General features: G+C 38.5%; 1 protein-coding gene across 2 annotated transcripts in view; it reads left to right on the top strand.

The window, feature by feature from the left end:
- The window catches only part of Lrrk2 (leucine rich repeat kinase 2), a 169,308-nt gene that overhangs the window by 72,979 nt on the left and 79,848 nt on the right, over positions 1 to 16,481 (top strand). For both annotated transcript variants that reach the window (XM_004662176.2, XM_045152027.1), the window contains exons 27-31: positions 889 to 1,075; positions 2,542 to 2,723; positions 5,004 to 5,233; positions 5,680 to 5,807; positions 14,282 to 14,500. In XM_004662176.2, coding sequence (XP_004662233.2) covers positions 889 to 1,075; positions 2,542 to 2,723; positions 5,004 to 5,233; positions 5,680 to 5,807; positions 14,282 to 14,500 — 946 coding nt within the window. The remainder of the gene's footprint in view (positions 1 to 888; positions 1,076 to 2,541; positions 2,724 to 5,003; positions 5,234 to 5,679; positions 5,808 to 14,281; positions 14,501 to 16,481) is intronic.

Consider the following 16,481-nt stretch of genomic DNA (forward strand, 5'->3'; position numbering starts at 1 on the left):
GTTCAGAAAAGAATTGTGATTCTTCACATGTCCCAAATGTACTGTTTGTTAGATATACAGCATTATCTCCAATTCAAATTCCTTTCTAGCTTTGTATGCATTTTAACAAGATAACTGGTGCAAAACAGAGTACACTTTTATATAAAAACACAGGTATTGCTTTGAGGACCTGAAGTTTGGCATAGCAGATGGTTCTGCTATGTTAGCTTAGAACTACTTCATTAAGCCTCAAATATGCTTGATGGAAAGAGGTCTGTATAAATGGGAAAGTCCTTAGTGGCTGACTGCTGTTATGCTTCCTACACTCATGCATTCATCCTGCACGCCTGAACAGCAACCCTGGGTGAAGACATTGCTGATCATGCTATGTGTCATGAACCTGTTTGTTAAGCACTGGTTCTTCTTTCATTTGAAGAATGGCATTTTTACCTGCCTGAAAATTTCTTTACTAATTCAGTTTTGTAATCATATGTATATAAATATAGTACATATTTATAGATTATCATATGAGGTTTCTACATATTATGTACATGTGATATTTAAACAAGGGTAAATATCTTTGTTGCCTGTAAATGTTATTTGTTTTTATGAAAGTATTCATAATCCTTTCTTATGACTTAAAAAAATATTCAGTACATTGTGCTACCTGGTCATCTTATTGTTCTTGATGGTGTCTATTAATTTAACCTTCATCCTGGTAAGACATGCCTTTCATTTTTCCTCACCAATTTATACTTGTATATGTAAGTACATATTCATATTTGTAATGTGAAAATATTAGCCTTTAAGTTATTTCTTATTCTTTATTCAGTGATAATTATTTGTGATTTTGTTTCATATATTTTCAAAATTCTCATTTGGTTTCATTATGATGTTCTGTTGTTCTAGCTTACGGTCCTTGGATATGAGCCACAATAACATAGAACTTCTGCCAGGTCCCACACATTGGAAATCTCTGAACTTAAGGGAACTCATATTTAGCTATAACCAGATTAGCATCTTGGACTTGAGTGAAAAAGCACACACATGGGCTAGAGTAGAGAAATTGCATCTCTCTCATAATAAACTGAAAGAGGTAAGGGGTTTTATTTGCTTGAAGTTATAGGCAATTAAAAATGTGCTCCATAGTTTATATTACAAATTTTCATCTAAAATTTGTTACTTGATTCTACCCTGTTGTAAGTAGGTATAGTAAAAGCTCAACCCCACTCTCCACAAAACCAATAAAATAAAAAGCCCAAAACACTCTTGTGCTATATTTGTACAAGAATTGTACGAACCATATGTCTAATTGTGCGTTGTATGATGTTCCAAGTATGTCCTTGCCACTGCCTTTTCAGTCTGGCAGCCAACGCTCAATCCTCTGCACTTCCAAGCTTTGATGCTCCATGTATTGCCGCTATTTTCTTTCTTTTCCTACATGGTTAGATTTCTGCATTCTTCCACTGTGTTAACTCTCTTGCAAATAGTCAGTCTTACTTCATTTCTGTGGTTATGAGTCTGAAATTCATTATCTACATGTCTCAGAAAATATTTTTCTTGTCAGCTTCAATTTTATTGCCAATAAAACAACAACTAAATATGTCTTCTAGTTCAAGATTCATAATTACTGGAATTACTAGAGCTTTTTGTTTCTTTTCTTTCCAGCAAGTGAATTTTTCCCATTATAAATTAAATGTAGATTGCTTAAAACTTACAATAGATAGATATCTGGGTCTGTAGTACTTGCCTAGAATGTCCAAGGCCCAAGATTCAATAACTAAAAACAAAAAACAAACAAACAAACAAAAAAACCCAAAAAAAAAACACCTGGAACAGAAAATTAAATTTCTTAGTAGGATTTTAAGAATGGCAAGTTGTATATAAGGTAGTAATGACTATATTTTTGTGGTTTACTAAGGACATAAGCTATGTGAAGGCACAGAATCTGACTTCATGTAAAATATGATTTGGATGATAATGTATAATAGACTTGGACTGTAAAGAACTTATTTATTTATTTTTACTATCTATTTACTTGAGAGTGACAGAGAGAGAGAGAGAGAGAGAGAGAGAGAGAGAGAGAGAGAGAGAGAGAGAGAGAATGGGAGTGCCAGCGCTTCCAGCCACTGCAAACGAACTCCAGACACATGCACCCCTTTATGCATCTGGCTAACGTGGGTCCTGTGGTATTGAGCCTCAAACCAGCGTCCTTAGGCTTCACAGGCGAGCGCTTAACTGCTAAGCCATCTCTCCAGCCCTAACTTCTCTGTTTTTACTCTGGTGAGGAGATGAAGTATTTTACAGAGAGAGGTTGAACTTTGAAGTTATAAATAAGTCACAAAATTTTGGAGGGTACTTTATATGTATTTTTGCTTTTGTGTTTTGAACATGTGTAGTGAAAACTAAGACAAATGTTTGGAACATTTTTGGAACTTTGTTGCTGATGAAACCCGAGCCCTTTCTTATTTCTTATTATCTTGTTTCTTAGATGAATTTCTTCCTTCCTAACAACAGTTTTTATTTGACCCCTTCTTTTTTTTTTCTTTTTATTTCATCAAGATTCCTCCTGAGATTGGTTTTCTTGAAAATCTGACATCATTTGATGTTAGTTACAACTTGGAGCTAAGATCCTTTCCCAATGAAATGGGGAAATTGAGCAAAATATGGGATCTTCCTTTGGATGAATTGCATCTCAATTTTGATTTTAAATATATAGGTTGTAAAGCCAAAGACATCATAAGGTTAGATGACTTATTTTCATTGATCATCATTAAATTTGTTTCAGATGTCCTCTTTGTGATCCTAGTTAAAATTTAGAAAAAAATGAATATTATTGGTTAACATTCATATTGTATATGCTGCATGATTTTCATTTAATATATGTATGTTGTGATTGCAGAGATTTTATTTTTATAAATTCCTTATAGCCCAGGTAATGCTGAGGGAATATCTTCTCATGCCTGTTATTCTTTCCAATAGAAGTGGGCTCTAGAAGGTGATAGGTCTTACTATGTATTTGTTCTCATTATCAATCATCAATCTAAAGAAATTTGGGGCCAGAAAGATGCCTTAGCAGTTAGTGCACTGTCTACAAAGCCAAAGGACCTTGGGTTGATTCTACAAGACCCATGCAAGCCAGATAATCAAAGTGGCACATGCATCTGGAGTTCATTTCCAGTAGCTGGAGGACCTGGCATGCCCATTCTCTTTCTGTCCTTCTCTGTCTTCCTCTTTATTTCAAATAAATAAATAAAAATAAAATATTCAAAAAAAGAAATGTATCAGACTATAATGACTTCCTACACTGCATACCATATATAAAATAGTTAATTTATTCCATTATAAGCTGAAGTATTTTAGTTATAAATATAATATAAAATTACTTGTCTTTGGCTTTTGCAGATTATTTCTGAAATCTCCAGATTTCACTCTTTCTAGTCATTATTTTTTAAAATATTTTATTTGGTCCAGAGTGATGGCTTAGTGGCTAAGCCATTTGCCTGCAAAGCCAAAGAACCCAGGTACAGTTACCCAGGACCCACATAGGCCAGATGTGCTTGATATTTTAAGCACTTCAAATATCTTTGAAAATGGATTTTATTGCACTTGCTGTTCTTTCACTATGTTATTCTTTCTATCCTATTACCTACTCTCACAAGGCTTAACTCATGATAAAACTTGTGTGTTATATAGGCCTCTGCTCAATGGAAGCTTCTCAATATGTCCTTGACTTGACTGTATATCCTCAAAGGCAAGAACCAAGGTACCTATCAGAGGGCCTGAGACACAGTGGGATAGCTGATAGATGAATAAATAGTGATTGACACCTTCCCCATTCTCTTCTGCTAATTTAAGCATATTAAGTTAATCTATAATTAACTTTTTATAAGAAAGGGTTGTGTTTTTTTTAAAATTATTTATTTATTTATTTGAGAGCGACAGACACAGAGAGAAAGACAGGTAGAGGGAGAGAGAGAGAATGGGCGCGCCAGGGCTTCCAGCCACTGCAAACGAACTCCAGACGCGTGCGCCCCCTTGTGCATCTGGCTAACGTGGGACCTGGGGAACCGAGCCTCGAACCGGGGTCCTTAGGCTTCACAGGCAAGCGCTTAACCGCTAAGCCATCTCTCCAGCCCAAGGGTTGTGTTTTTGAACCCTTGGGCTTGACTTAGAAAGAATAGAGTTCATCCACTTTCTGTTCTAATGTTATTGCCCAGTTTTTCTTCTCAACAGCTCACATGCCATTTAATTCTTATGCAAGCGGTAGGCCTCATTGTCTATATAACATTCTATATAATGAAGCCACTCTGTAACTAATTTATGTGTTTAACAATTTCAGAAAAACACAAACAACTGGAACAGTTTATGAATTATAGTCATCATTTTTTTTTAATTTAGAGAGAGAGAGAGAGACAGAGACAGAGAGGAGAGAGAGAAAATTGGAGCACCAGGGCCTCAGCCACTGAAACTGAACTCCATATGCTTGTATCACCTAGTGGGCATGTGAAAGCTTATGCTTGCCTCAACTTTGTGTGTCTGGCTAACTTGGGATCTGGAGAGTGGAGCATGGGTCCTTTGGTTCACAGGCAAGCATCTTAACCACTAAGCCATCTCTCCATCCCTAGTTATCATTTCTTTTTAAAAAAAAGAATGAGTTTTTATTCAGAGTCATAAAAATTTCTATTTGGATTCTATGCCACTATAGAATTTATACTTTATAACTTTTAGAATTTTAATGTGCTATTTACTTGTGCATTATAACTAGCATTACAAATATATGTTTACATTTTGATTATTTTGGGTAATAATGTAGCATGTCATATTTGGTAAGGCTATCAAATATTGACTTTTCTGAAATCACAAAACATGTGCCTTAATAGTGTAATAAAATGTATGTGCAGTTAGTTATATGGTATATGCAATCTCTTGCTTTTTTATAAATAAAACATTCACTGCTATCTAAATCACTAATTTACTATTAAGCAGTTTGTTATTTAGATTTTTCTTCTTTCAAATACCAGGTTTCTTCAACAGCGATTAAAAAAGTCTGTACCTTATAATCGAATGAAACTTATGATTGTGGGAAATACTGGGAGTGGTAAAACCACCTTATTGCAACAATTAATGAAAATCAAGAAATCAGACCTTGGAATGCAGGGTGCAACAGTTGGCATAGATGTGAAAGACTGGCTTATCCATATAAAAGGCAAAAGAAAGAAGGACCTTGTTCTAAATGTGTGGGACTTTGCAGGTATTGGGTTCACTAAGTATTTCTATCTTCACTTTTAGCTTTTACTAGGAGTTTCAAAACTAGGTTTTCTGGTCTAATATAACAAAGAACTGGTAGATCCTAGGAAAATATTCCAAACTCATTTACTGATAATTTTATCGTTGTCACCAGAATGGATATGTTTATGGAAAGAAGTGTGATAAACCAGTAGGAGTCCTTGAAGCTAATTACTTAGTTGGCAGTTAATAGGGATTGTAAAAGATATGTCACTGGAAAAATCCTAAAATAACCTGCTAAATATTGTCTGTTAATTGCTTATCTCTTAAAACATGAATTTCCCTCAACAGTTCTTAAGAGTTTCATACTCTACTGGATGAGCTAGCCATACAGACACTCCATACATTTTTTTTTTTTAAGCTTCTTGCCTATTATATGCAAGGCCTAAAACCTTCTTGAACTTTTTGTAGGTCGTGAGGAATTCTACAGTACTCATCCTCACTTCATGACACAGCGGGCATTGTACCTTGCTGTCTATGACCTCAGCAAAGGGCAGGCAGAAGTGGATGCTATGAAGCCCTGGCTCTTCAACATAAAGGTGATCTGTTCTAATTATAGAGAAATAGAAGAGAATCTTCACTTTATTTTTTCATTTATTTTGTGTGCACAAAGTAATTTATTTTGTGCAAACAGTTGCTCTATCTAGTCTTCAAAAAGTTTTTTTTTTTTTCAAAGTTAGAAGTACTATTTCACTTACTTTCTTGTTGCTGGGACTAAGTACTTGACCTGAGGTAGCTCAGTGAAGGTAAGAATTTATTTCAGTGTGAAGTTTTGTTGGTAAGTTTCATAATTGTAGGAACAGCATGGCAGGAGCAGATAGAATGTATCACATCTTCACATTAGCAATAATGAAGAGGCAAGAGAAGGAGGGCTGCAGTGGAGTTGGACAGGAAACACCTCAAGACCTAATCCTAGTGATGTACTTCTTCCATCAAGGATCTACCTCCTATACAGCTTCTACATCCTTTCAGAACCATGCCACTAACTAGGAACTAAGTATTTAAATACTCAAGACACATCAGTGTGTTTGTCGGGGGGGTCATTTTTTCATTCAAACCACCACATTCTACCCCTGGCTCCATACATGCATGGACATCTCATGCAAAGTGCATTCGCTCCATCTTCAAAAGCCTCCATAGTTTTGACCAGCACCAACACTGTTCAAAAGTCCAAAGTCCAAAGCCTCATTGAGAGGTAAGGCAATCTCTTCAGTATGAACCCTGTATAATCAAAGCATAAATTACACACTTCCTGCATATAATGGTACAGAGTAAGCATTTTCGTTCCAAGATGGGAGAATGGGAGCATAGCATGGAAAGTTTGGACCAACAATCAGAAATGCAAGCATCAAATCTGCAGCTCCATATCTGGTGTCTGCAACTTGTGGTGAAATCACCTGGACTTGGAGAGGTTTGGATACCCTTCTTGTGGTACTGCCTGTAACCTCTCTCCTGAGCATAATCTTCCCCATGCTCTTCCTACTAATGTTTTAGAGTTCCAGCATCACTAACATCCTGGTATCTCCATTGTAACCTATGTTTGATTTTCTCAGTTTCACACAATGGACTCAGAGGGTTTTCTTGAAGAGACTTGAGCCCTCCTCCCTTTACTTAGCCTCAGCAGCTCAGGGAAACTATAGTGCAATCAATAGCCTTCATTTCTTGCATATTTCATGCTTTTAAAACTAGTACTACATGGATAATGTCACCAAGATTTTTAGCCATGTGTGTTAGGAGCCTGACCTTGAGGAACAATGACCTTCTTCATGCCCTTGCCTTTTTAAAGAAGTTGCTTTTTATAACTTGAACATCCAGTAGGATGTGACTTGTCTTCATTACTTCTTTGCTATTGTCCCAGTGCAGAGCAGTTGGCTGATTATTAATCCTGCTCATCTCTTTTTTACAACTGTAGCAGAAGCTGCTTCAGTCTCTGGGTCTGAGATACTCTATTTGCTTACCTTATTTCCTGGGCCAACTTTATATTTTTCCTATCTTCCTTCTCTGTATTTTCTCTCTCTTTCATTGTAGGTCTGAACTAATGAAGCAAAGAAATATCAAATTACAGACCCAAAGCTTTTCTGTTTTGAAATTTCTTCTGCTAACCATAGTAATCCATTATTTTTAAGGCTAACTTTATTCAAGTTCTCAGGACATGGGCATAATGCAGCTTGTCTTTTTTGAAGAATATCACATGAACTGTTGCTAACCCAGTTCTTGATAGTCATCTCTCTAAATCCTCATGAGCCAAGGCATTACAGTCCACATTTCTCTCTTCATTCTGATCTTTCAAACTTCCCTCAGAATGGCCTATAAAGCTCTGTTTACAGCACTGTAAATAAGGCTTCTCTATTTCAAAGTTCTAAATCATTCCTATTCTTATGACAAACTAGTTCCAAAACATGAAGAATTATATGGCCAGGTTTATCACATCAATGGCCCTGCTTCTCAGTACCATTTTTTTTTTTTGTATCAGTTGCTTTCTCTTTACTGGAGCAAAATACCCAATCGGAAGCAGCTCACAGAGGGAAAGGGCTTATTTTAGTTCACAGTTTCAAGGAGAAGCTCTTCATGGTGGAGAACAGTATGCCAGGAGCAGGAAGTCTGTTTCACATTATTATATCATCAGAGAGGATGTTATCAAGAATGATGAGTGCTTAATGCTCAGTTCCGTAACTCAGAAAATAGGAAGCTTTTAGCTAAGTATTAGCTTTATTTCTCAGTGTCCTAAAACTGGAGCATGCACTGTCTTCACAATAGGGTCATACTATCCAGTACTGGAGGGCAACTAAGAGCATTAGCAATAGCTCTTATTGTTGTGAGGGCCTTGGGGACTCCACAACCAAACTCCCTAGGAAGCATCCTACCCCAACACTAGGATTTTTTTCTGAAACAATTTATAGGCTTCTCAGTGCAACATTACATTATCCACCACTGCAGGATTCTTATGCCCAGGACTTCTCTTTTGTGACACACACACACATATATATATACACACATACACATACACATACACATGCACACACATACACACACACACACACATATGTATATATATTTGTGATATATATATGTGTGTGTATCACAAATATATATACATATATATATATGTGTGTGTGTGTGTATATATGTATGTATATACAAATATATGTTTGTTTTGTTTTGTTTCTTTAAGGTACAAATGTATATTTGCTTGTTTTTTTTATTTCTTTAAGGTAGAGTCTCATTGTAGCTCAGGCTGACTTGGAATTCACTATGTAGTCTTAGGGTGGCCTTGATCTCATGGCAATCCTCCTACCTCTGCCTCCTGAGTGCTGAGATAAAAGGTGTACACTACCACACCCAGTGTAATTATATTTTTTGATAGCCAACAAAGATGTAGGTTTCCATATGACTTATTCATGACATCTGTAATTTTGTTTCATACTCTACACTGCCCCTCCTCTCTTTTATTCCCTTCATTTGACCCAATTTAGACCTTTATTGGAGGAAGGTAGAAGGGCAAGAGTACACATACACAAGAGAGAGGGGAAGGGAAGGGAACAAGACCTCCATTCCTGTGATAGCACCACATGAGCATTCTGAGGGTTTGTCCTAGTCCGCTCATAATGGCCCCATCTCTCTGTACTGCTGCATTGCAGCATTATGTTTCCAATACATATACTTGGGAGGAACATGCAAATCTTAGCATAAAGAATACATAGTGCTGTTTTTTTGTTCTGAAATCTAAGATTCTCATTACTGCTTAGTTGACCTTCATAAACAAAATATTAGTCAACTTTTTGCTGCAGTAAAATACTTGATTAGGGCTGGAGAGATGGCTTAGCGGTTAAGCGCTTGCCTGTGAAGCCTAAGGACCCCGGTTCGAGGCTCGGTTCCCCAGGTCCCACGTTAGCCAGATGCACAAGGGGGCGCACGCGTCTGGAGTTCGTTTGCAGAGGCTAGAAGCCCTGGCGCGTCCATTCTCTCTCTCTCCCTCTATCTGTCTTTCTCTCTGTGTCTGTCGCTCTCAAATAAATAAATTAAAAAAAATTAAAAAAAAATACTTGATTAAAAAATCAGTTTAAAGAAGGAAGGGTTCACTTTGTTTAAACCCTTAAGCACCTGGCCACATTCAACAAAGTGAGGAAGCAAAAAGCTATGAAAACTAGTGCTCAGCTATCTTCTTACACAGTCCAAGAACCCATCCCATGAGATGGTGCTACCCGGAATTAGGGTGGGTTCTCTCTCCTAATCTCATCTAAATTAGAAAATCCCTCAAATACATGGGCACACAGTGGTTTCCATGGTGATTCTAAATCCTATTAAGTTGAAAATTAGAGAGTAACCATCATAAATTATCCATCCTAATCAACTTGAGGCTTAAACACAACACTTTTAAGTCAACTTTACATCTGTTTGTCTTCATAGGCTCTTGGCCATCTCAATTCAAAAATGCATCCAGTTTTCTATCAAAAATTGAGTATAAGTGTAAATTACTATGAGACTGAGACAAACTGTAAACCCCTAATACATCAAAAAAAAAAAAAATACAAGTTACCTTCTTTCAACATGCATTGGCACAAAGTAAACCTTCCTAGTCCAATATGGAAGAATGGGGACATAACAAGGAATAACCAGACCAGAGCAAGACCAAAACCCATCAGGGAAAACTCCAAATCTTGAAGCTCCATGGCTGACATATCAGATTTCTGATGGCATCATCTGGGTCCAAAGGGCATGGCTAGCTCCCCCAGCTGTGCTGCTCTTGAAGCAGCACCACTCCCAAGATGCAGCTTTCTTCAGCAGGCATTCTATGTTCTGGCATCACCAACATCCAGGAATCTCCCTTGCAACTTCCAGTTCACCTTCCACCTCAGCACTTCATGTGGTGGCCTCCACAGAGCCCCATTTCAGAGACTCCAGTCTGGCAACAAATTGTCTGGTTTTATCAGTTCTCTGGAGTGATATTCCATGATCCCTTCAATCTTACACCCTTCATGCCTCCAAAATCATTACCACATGGACAAAGCTACTAAGTTTTTTTGCCAGCTTGGAATCAAGCCTGGTCCTCTTGGAACACAGCTGTGGAGGACTCTTTAGGCATTTTAGGCTAGCCTGGGAGAAACATTTCCCTAGTGGGAGTTAGATGGGTGTGTCTGAGCAGGGAACCTCCTAAGTTTAGGCTTTTGTTCTTAATGTGAATTTGGAATTTTATAAGATGGAGCTTTATCAATTGGGTTTTGACTTTATCATACCTTTCCTATTATCTCAGTGTTCCATAGGGGTCTTCTCTTCCATTGTACTGATCTCTTTAGCAACCATATATACCTTCTCAGCAGTAACCTGAATGTTATCCTGTCTTGAGATTTCTTCCCTGTATTAGTTAGGATTCTCTAGAGGAACAGAACTGCTTGAATGAATTATATTAAAAAGGGAATTTACTGGAATAGCAGTTGCAGGCCGGAGAATCAAGGAATCCAGTAGCTGCTCAGTCCATGTAGTCAGATGCCTCAGCAGTCCCAACCCAGCACTGAAGACCTGTAGGCTTCCCGAGGAGCTGCTAGTTTTCAATCCATATAGGTCTTCAGTTGGCGCTGGTCTTTAATCCATGCTGGAAGGCAGCAAGCAGCTTTGGCAGCCAAGTGCAAAGAAGGGGCTCTTTTCACCCTGAGGTTCCTTATATAAAGTTCTCATCTGAGAGGGCTCACTTGCATTGGAGCAAGGGCTCACTCTGGTGGAAGGACTTCCTCTTTCAGTTAATCCTTCTTGAAAGTAACCTCAGAGACCCACCCAAAAAGGATTTCTGTGAATTACTAAACAGATCAAGTTTACAACACCTTAACAATCACAAGTCCATCCCTTGTCATTTTTGACACCAAACTGTATCTCCTTACATCATACTTAATTTCCAAATGAAAACAGAGTAATTGACTCATAATTTCACCTAACATCTGGTATAACTATCCCATGTACAAGCAGAAACACAAAATCTCCCTCCAACACAAATAAAGGTTCTTTTAGGAATGCTTAGTCTCTAATATAATAGGTCTAATATAAGTTCAATAACAGTTAGCTAGTGATATAATCTCGATATTGGTGTAGATATATACAAACACTCTTATCAAGGTAGGACAGAAACATTGCAACTACAGTCCTCGTCTTTGTAACTGGTCACATGGCCTTGACTGGTATTTGTAACTACCTTCTTCTACTACCCATTCTGTATTCCCTCCACCTTCAGAAAGCACCTCAGCAGGTCTTGATGGAGTGGTGACAAATACCTTCATTCCTTAAGGATATGGGCCATTTATCACACTACCTCAATTGGGTTGTTGCATTGATAACAGGGCATGGTAACACCATGAGATACCCTAAAGGACCTCCTGCACTCCATACATACTCTTCCTTACCTCCATTGTAGAGGAGCAGTCCAACTTCCCCCTGGTAGTCTGGATAAATCATACCTGCTAACACTGTAACTCTTTTCTTAGCCTGTTGATTGGAGGGCATCAGGAGCTCAAAATGGCCAGGGGGAAGTTTTAGCTTCTAGTTCAATGGAAAGTTCTTTATGCCTCCTGTCAAAGCACATCCCCTTCTGGCACCAAGACCTGTAGGACAGCAGAGCATAATGTGGGAATAGGAAGCAACAATTTAGCTAAGGGGGTACTTGGCATGATGGTAAGTGGGACTATTCTCATTTCCAGCCCTCGATTCTTAGACCCTTGAATCTGGGCTATAGGAGAAACAGTACAATATATAGGATGCTTATTCAGAGCATATACAGCCTGCTAGAGGACACTCCTCCAGCCCTCCAAGCTACTGCCACCTATTTGGCACTGTAGCTATTTCATTAAAAGGCCATTCCACTGTTCTATCAAACCAGCTGCTTCAGATGGTGAAGCACATGGTAAGACCAGTGAATTCCATGATCATGAACCCAGGGCCATACTTCCTTGGCTGTGATGTGAGTTCCTTGGTCACAAATAATTTTGTGTGGAATACCATAATGGTGGATTAGGCATTCTGTAAGTCCACATATGGTAGTTTTGGCCAAAGCACTATGTGCAGGAAAGGTAAATGCATACCCTGAGTAAGTGTCTATTCCAGTAAGGACAAAACACTGCCCTTTCAATGATGGAAAAGGTCCAATGTAGTCATTGCCATTAAGTTGCTGGCTGGTCACCTTGAGGAATACTACCATACTGGGGGCTCATAGTTGGTCTCTGCTGCTGGAAAACTTGGCACTCAGCAGCACCTGTAGCCAGGTCAGTGAAAGTCCATGTTGTTGGGCCCATACATAACCTGCATCTCTGCCACCATGGCCACTTTGTTCATGGACCCATAGGTCAATAACAGGGATGGCTGAGTAAAGAAGTTGACCACTATCCACAGAACAGGTCAGCTTATCTACTTAATTAATAGTCATCCTCTGATGAGGTCACCTTCTGATGAGCTTTTTGCCCATTCAGAGAGCTCTGTCTACATCCACTATCCCCAAATGTCCTTCTCACCAATTTTCCAGCTGTGCTCCTTCCAGTTCTGGACCATCCAACCAAACCATTGGCCACAGCCCATGAATCAGTGTATAACAGCACATCTGGCCATTTTTTCTTCCAAGCAAAATGCACAACCATGTGCACTGCCCAAAGTTCTGCTCATTGTGAAGAACTCCCTTCATCATAGTCCTTCAGAGTTGTCCCAGAAAGGGGTGACAGTGCTGCAGCTGTCCACTTCTGGGAGGTGCCTGCATAATATGATGAACCATTTGTATACTATGTCCTTGTCCTCTCCTCCTCAATCAGTTTATCATAGGGCCCACTCTCCTGTTCCTGTTGTCTCCCTGATATAGCCCAGGGGGTGATGTTCACCTTCTGTTTATACCATCATTTTCTCCTGCCATTGTGGATCTTCCCCTTGAGGCTGTAAGCCAAAATACCCCCCCCACTCCCCCCCCCCCCCTGAAGCTGTTCTTCTTTGGGTGATTTCTGCCAGCAATGTGTTTCTGAACCAGGAACTTCCTCAGCTTAGGCTTTCTTTCTTAATGTGAACTTGGAATTTTACAAGATGGAGCTTTATCAATGGGGTTTTGACTTTAGCACACCTTTCCTGTTGCCCTAGTGTTCCACAGGGGGCTTCTCTTCCATTGTACTGATCTCTTTCACAATTACAAATACCTTCTCAGCAGTAACCTGAATGTTATCTTGCCTTGAGATTTCTTCCCCTAAACAAAGTAGTCCCTTACGTTTAAATTCAGTGTCATCATCATTCAAGTCCTCAGGACACAGCAGAATACAGCCAGTTTCTTTGATGGTATGTAATATAGACTATCTCTACCCCAGAGCCTGACAGACCTCTTCTTTCTCTCTGAAACTTTGTTAAGCTAGGTCTCCACTATCTGCATTCCTCTCAGCATTCTTGTCTTCTAAGCTCCCACCAAAACGGTCCATTAAATTCTGCTTTTAGTTTTCAAGGAACTTTCTAGCCCAAAGTTCCAAATTCTTCCACATTCTTTCTGAAAAGTAGTTACAAAGGCCTAACAAATGACATGATAAAGTTTATCACAGCAATGACACTATTCTTGGTGTCAATTTTCTATATTAGTCAACTCTTCATTGCTGTGACAAAATTCCTGACAAAAATTATTTTAAGGGAGAAAGGGTCTATTTCTGCTTTTACTTCCAGGTAGCAGTCCATTATGCCCAGGAAGGGATGTTGGAAGGAGGTTGAGGCAGCTGGCCATCGTCAGCCCAGTGAGGGAACAGGGAAAGATGAGTGCTGAATGTAAGCTAACTTTGTTCTTTTATACAGTTCAAGAACCCAAACCATGGAATGGTGCTGCCTACCGTTAGATTAGATCCTCTTAGCACAATTTATTTAATACAGAAAATCTGACATTCCAGGTTTCTGTTTCCATGGTGAGTCTCACTCCTGTCAAGTTGGCAAATAGAGATTAGCCACCATAGCTTATTTCCACAGCAATGTAAACAGAAAGGGCTTAACCAAATACAAGAGTGGTTTGTGTCTGTTTCTGTAGGCTCGTGCTTCCTCTTCCCCTGTGATTCTTGTGGGCACACATTTGGATATTTCTGATGAGAAACAGCGGAAAGCCTGCATAGGCAAAATCACCAAAGAACTCTTAAATAAACGAGGATTCCCTGCAATCCGAGATTATCACTTTGTGAATGCTACTGAGGAATCTGATGCTTTGGCAAAACTTCGGAAAACCATCATAAATGAGAGTCTTAATTTCAAGGTGATGTGATTTATATCTATTGTAGGCTAGTAGATAAATATAGTTTATCTCACATTATGGTACTGCTTCACTGAGGATCCTGTAACTTTTTCCCATTTATATAAATTACAAATAAAGTATAAATAAGTAGCTTTTGAAATTAAAGATTTTTAACAATTATGAACTATGGAAAGTTCACAACTTTAAGATAATTGCTCTCTTCTCAAGATTTCTGACACTTTTAAGCAGCACTTACATTGAGTTTTGAGGTTGGTTTGTCCAGCACACTGTGTGTTTAGAGCTAGCTCATTCTTGTTGCACTGGTCTTGTTTTCTCTGTGGCTGGTCTATGATGTGATGCCCCAACAGCCTGCTTCCTCCACCACGAAGAAACTCCCTTTCAAAACAGTAAGTCTAAAGTAAACCATTTCCCTCTATAAATGATTTATAGTTGTGTGTTTTGTTCCAATAACTAGAAGGTAACTGCTATATTTGAATTTCAGCAATGTTTATATAATTACTTAGTTCGTGAAAACTATCTTTTTCTTTTAAGGACTTATGTTTAAAATTCCCAAAGTTCTCTTCTGGTAAGCCAAAATGTTTCTAAAATGTGAGCAAGTTGGTCACCAGGCAGAAGACTCTTTTAAAATACTTACAGGTCAAAGAAATCTTTCCTAGGTGCCCGAAAACATTCTGGATGATTTTGTACAATGAGCACATGATGACTCTTACTGAGGGTCTGTTGGCTCAGCTCATTAGCACTAATGATGAAGGTCATGTTATATAACTAGAGTCCTGTTTGGCCCAGGCAGCCTTAGCATAATTACTTACATTGCTCCATTGCATTCTTAAACACATTCCAGTTTGGATGATAAATGATGAGCTCATCCTGGTTATAACTGCGTGTTGCCCATAGTGCTAAGTTCTTCCACATTTTCACAGATTCATTCCTGTCTCAAACTTAGTGGGCCATTTATCAATGTGTTGTGTTGGGTTTTGTAGAGCCCAGAGAAAGAATGTGCATGCTTGTTGTTTCAACCCATTTATTAGTTGCTACAATGTTTTCCAGATTGGTAATAATATTTTATGTAATAAGAATGGTTTTATGTAGTTGAAGATTTTTTAAATTTTCTTTTAGGACTTACAGAGTAAGGCTATTGTTTAAAAAAGTCAAATATACAAGATTTAATTATTAATGTAGTTTAGAGTTTAGTTTGTTTTTGATACTTATGTCTAAAGGTTTGATTATACTTAAACTAATACTTCACTTTTAGTCCTTGTTAACAAAACATGTATCATCAATTTTCAAAGATGTGTTTGGAAGATGAAGTTTTTTTAAAGAAGTTTTGTTTATTTGAGAGTGACAGAGAGAGAAAGAGTGAGAGAAAAAGAGAGAGAGAGAGAGAGAGAGAGAGAGAGAGAGAGAGAGAGAGAGAGAGAGAGAGAATGGGCACACCAGGGCCTCCAGCCACTGCAAACAAACTCCAAACACATGGGCCCACTTGTGCATCTGGCTAACTTGGGTCCTGAGGAATCGAGCAGGGTCCAACCAGGGTCCTTAGGCTTCACAGGCAAGAGCTTAACCACTAAGCAATCTCTCAAACCCGAGTTTGTTTTTAAGAAGGCTAAATTTAGTTGTAGCAGAGCCAAATGATGAGGTGGTTGGTTCATTAATTTGGGTTAATGCTGATTTTGTTTAAAAGCAAGATAGTACCACTAATCAAAAAGACTGGGTTTCTTCTGATACTTATAAATGAACTTTGAAGACAGTTCTATACAAGGAAACAAATAATTAAAAAAAAAACACTTTGTTAAAGGGCAGCCTTGTTTAAAGAGACATGTGTTGCTAATGGATGCTTTCTTCAGGCATATTGGTTTGAGAACCTACTGGATTACTTGGTAGAATAGTGGTGCTTTCAGAAGGCCAGGCCAGGAAGGCTGCTGTGAGGAAAATGTCTTCTCTCTGAGGGCAGCAGCCCATCTTCAAATGGTAGCTTTTAATC

The sequence above is a fragment of the Jaculus jaculus genome, chromosome 6 (assembly GCF_020740685.1).
Source record: "Jaculus jaculus isolate mJacJac1 chromosome 6, mJacJac1.mat.Y.cur, whole genome shotgun sequence".
Lineage (NCBI taxonomy): Eukaryota > Metazoa > Chordata > Mammalia > Rodentia > Dipodidae > Jaculus > Jaculus jaculus.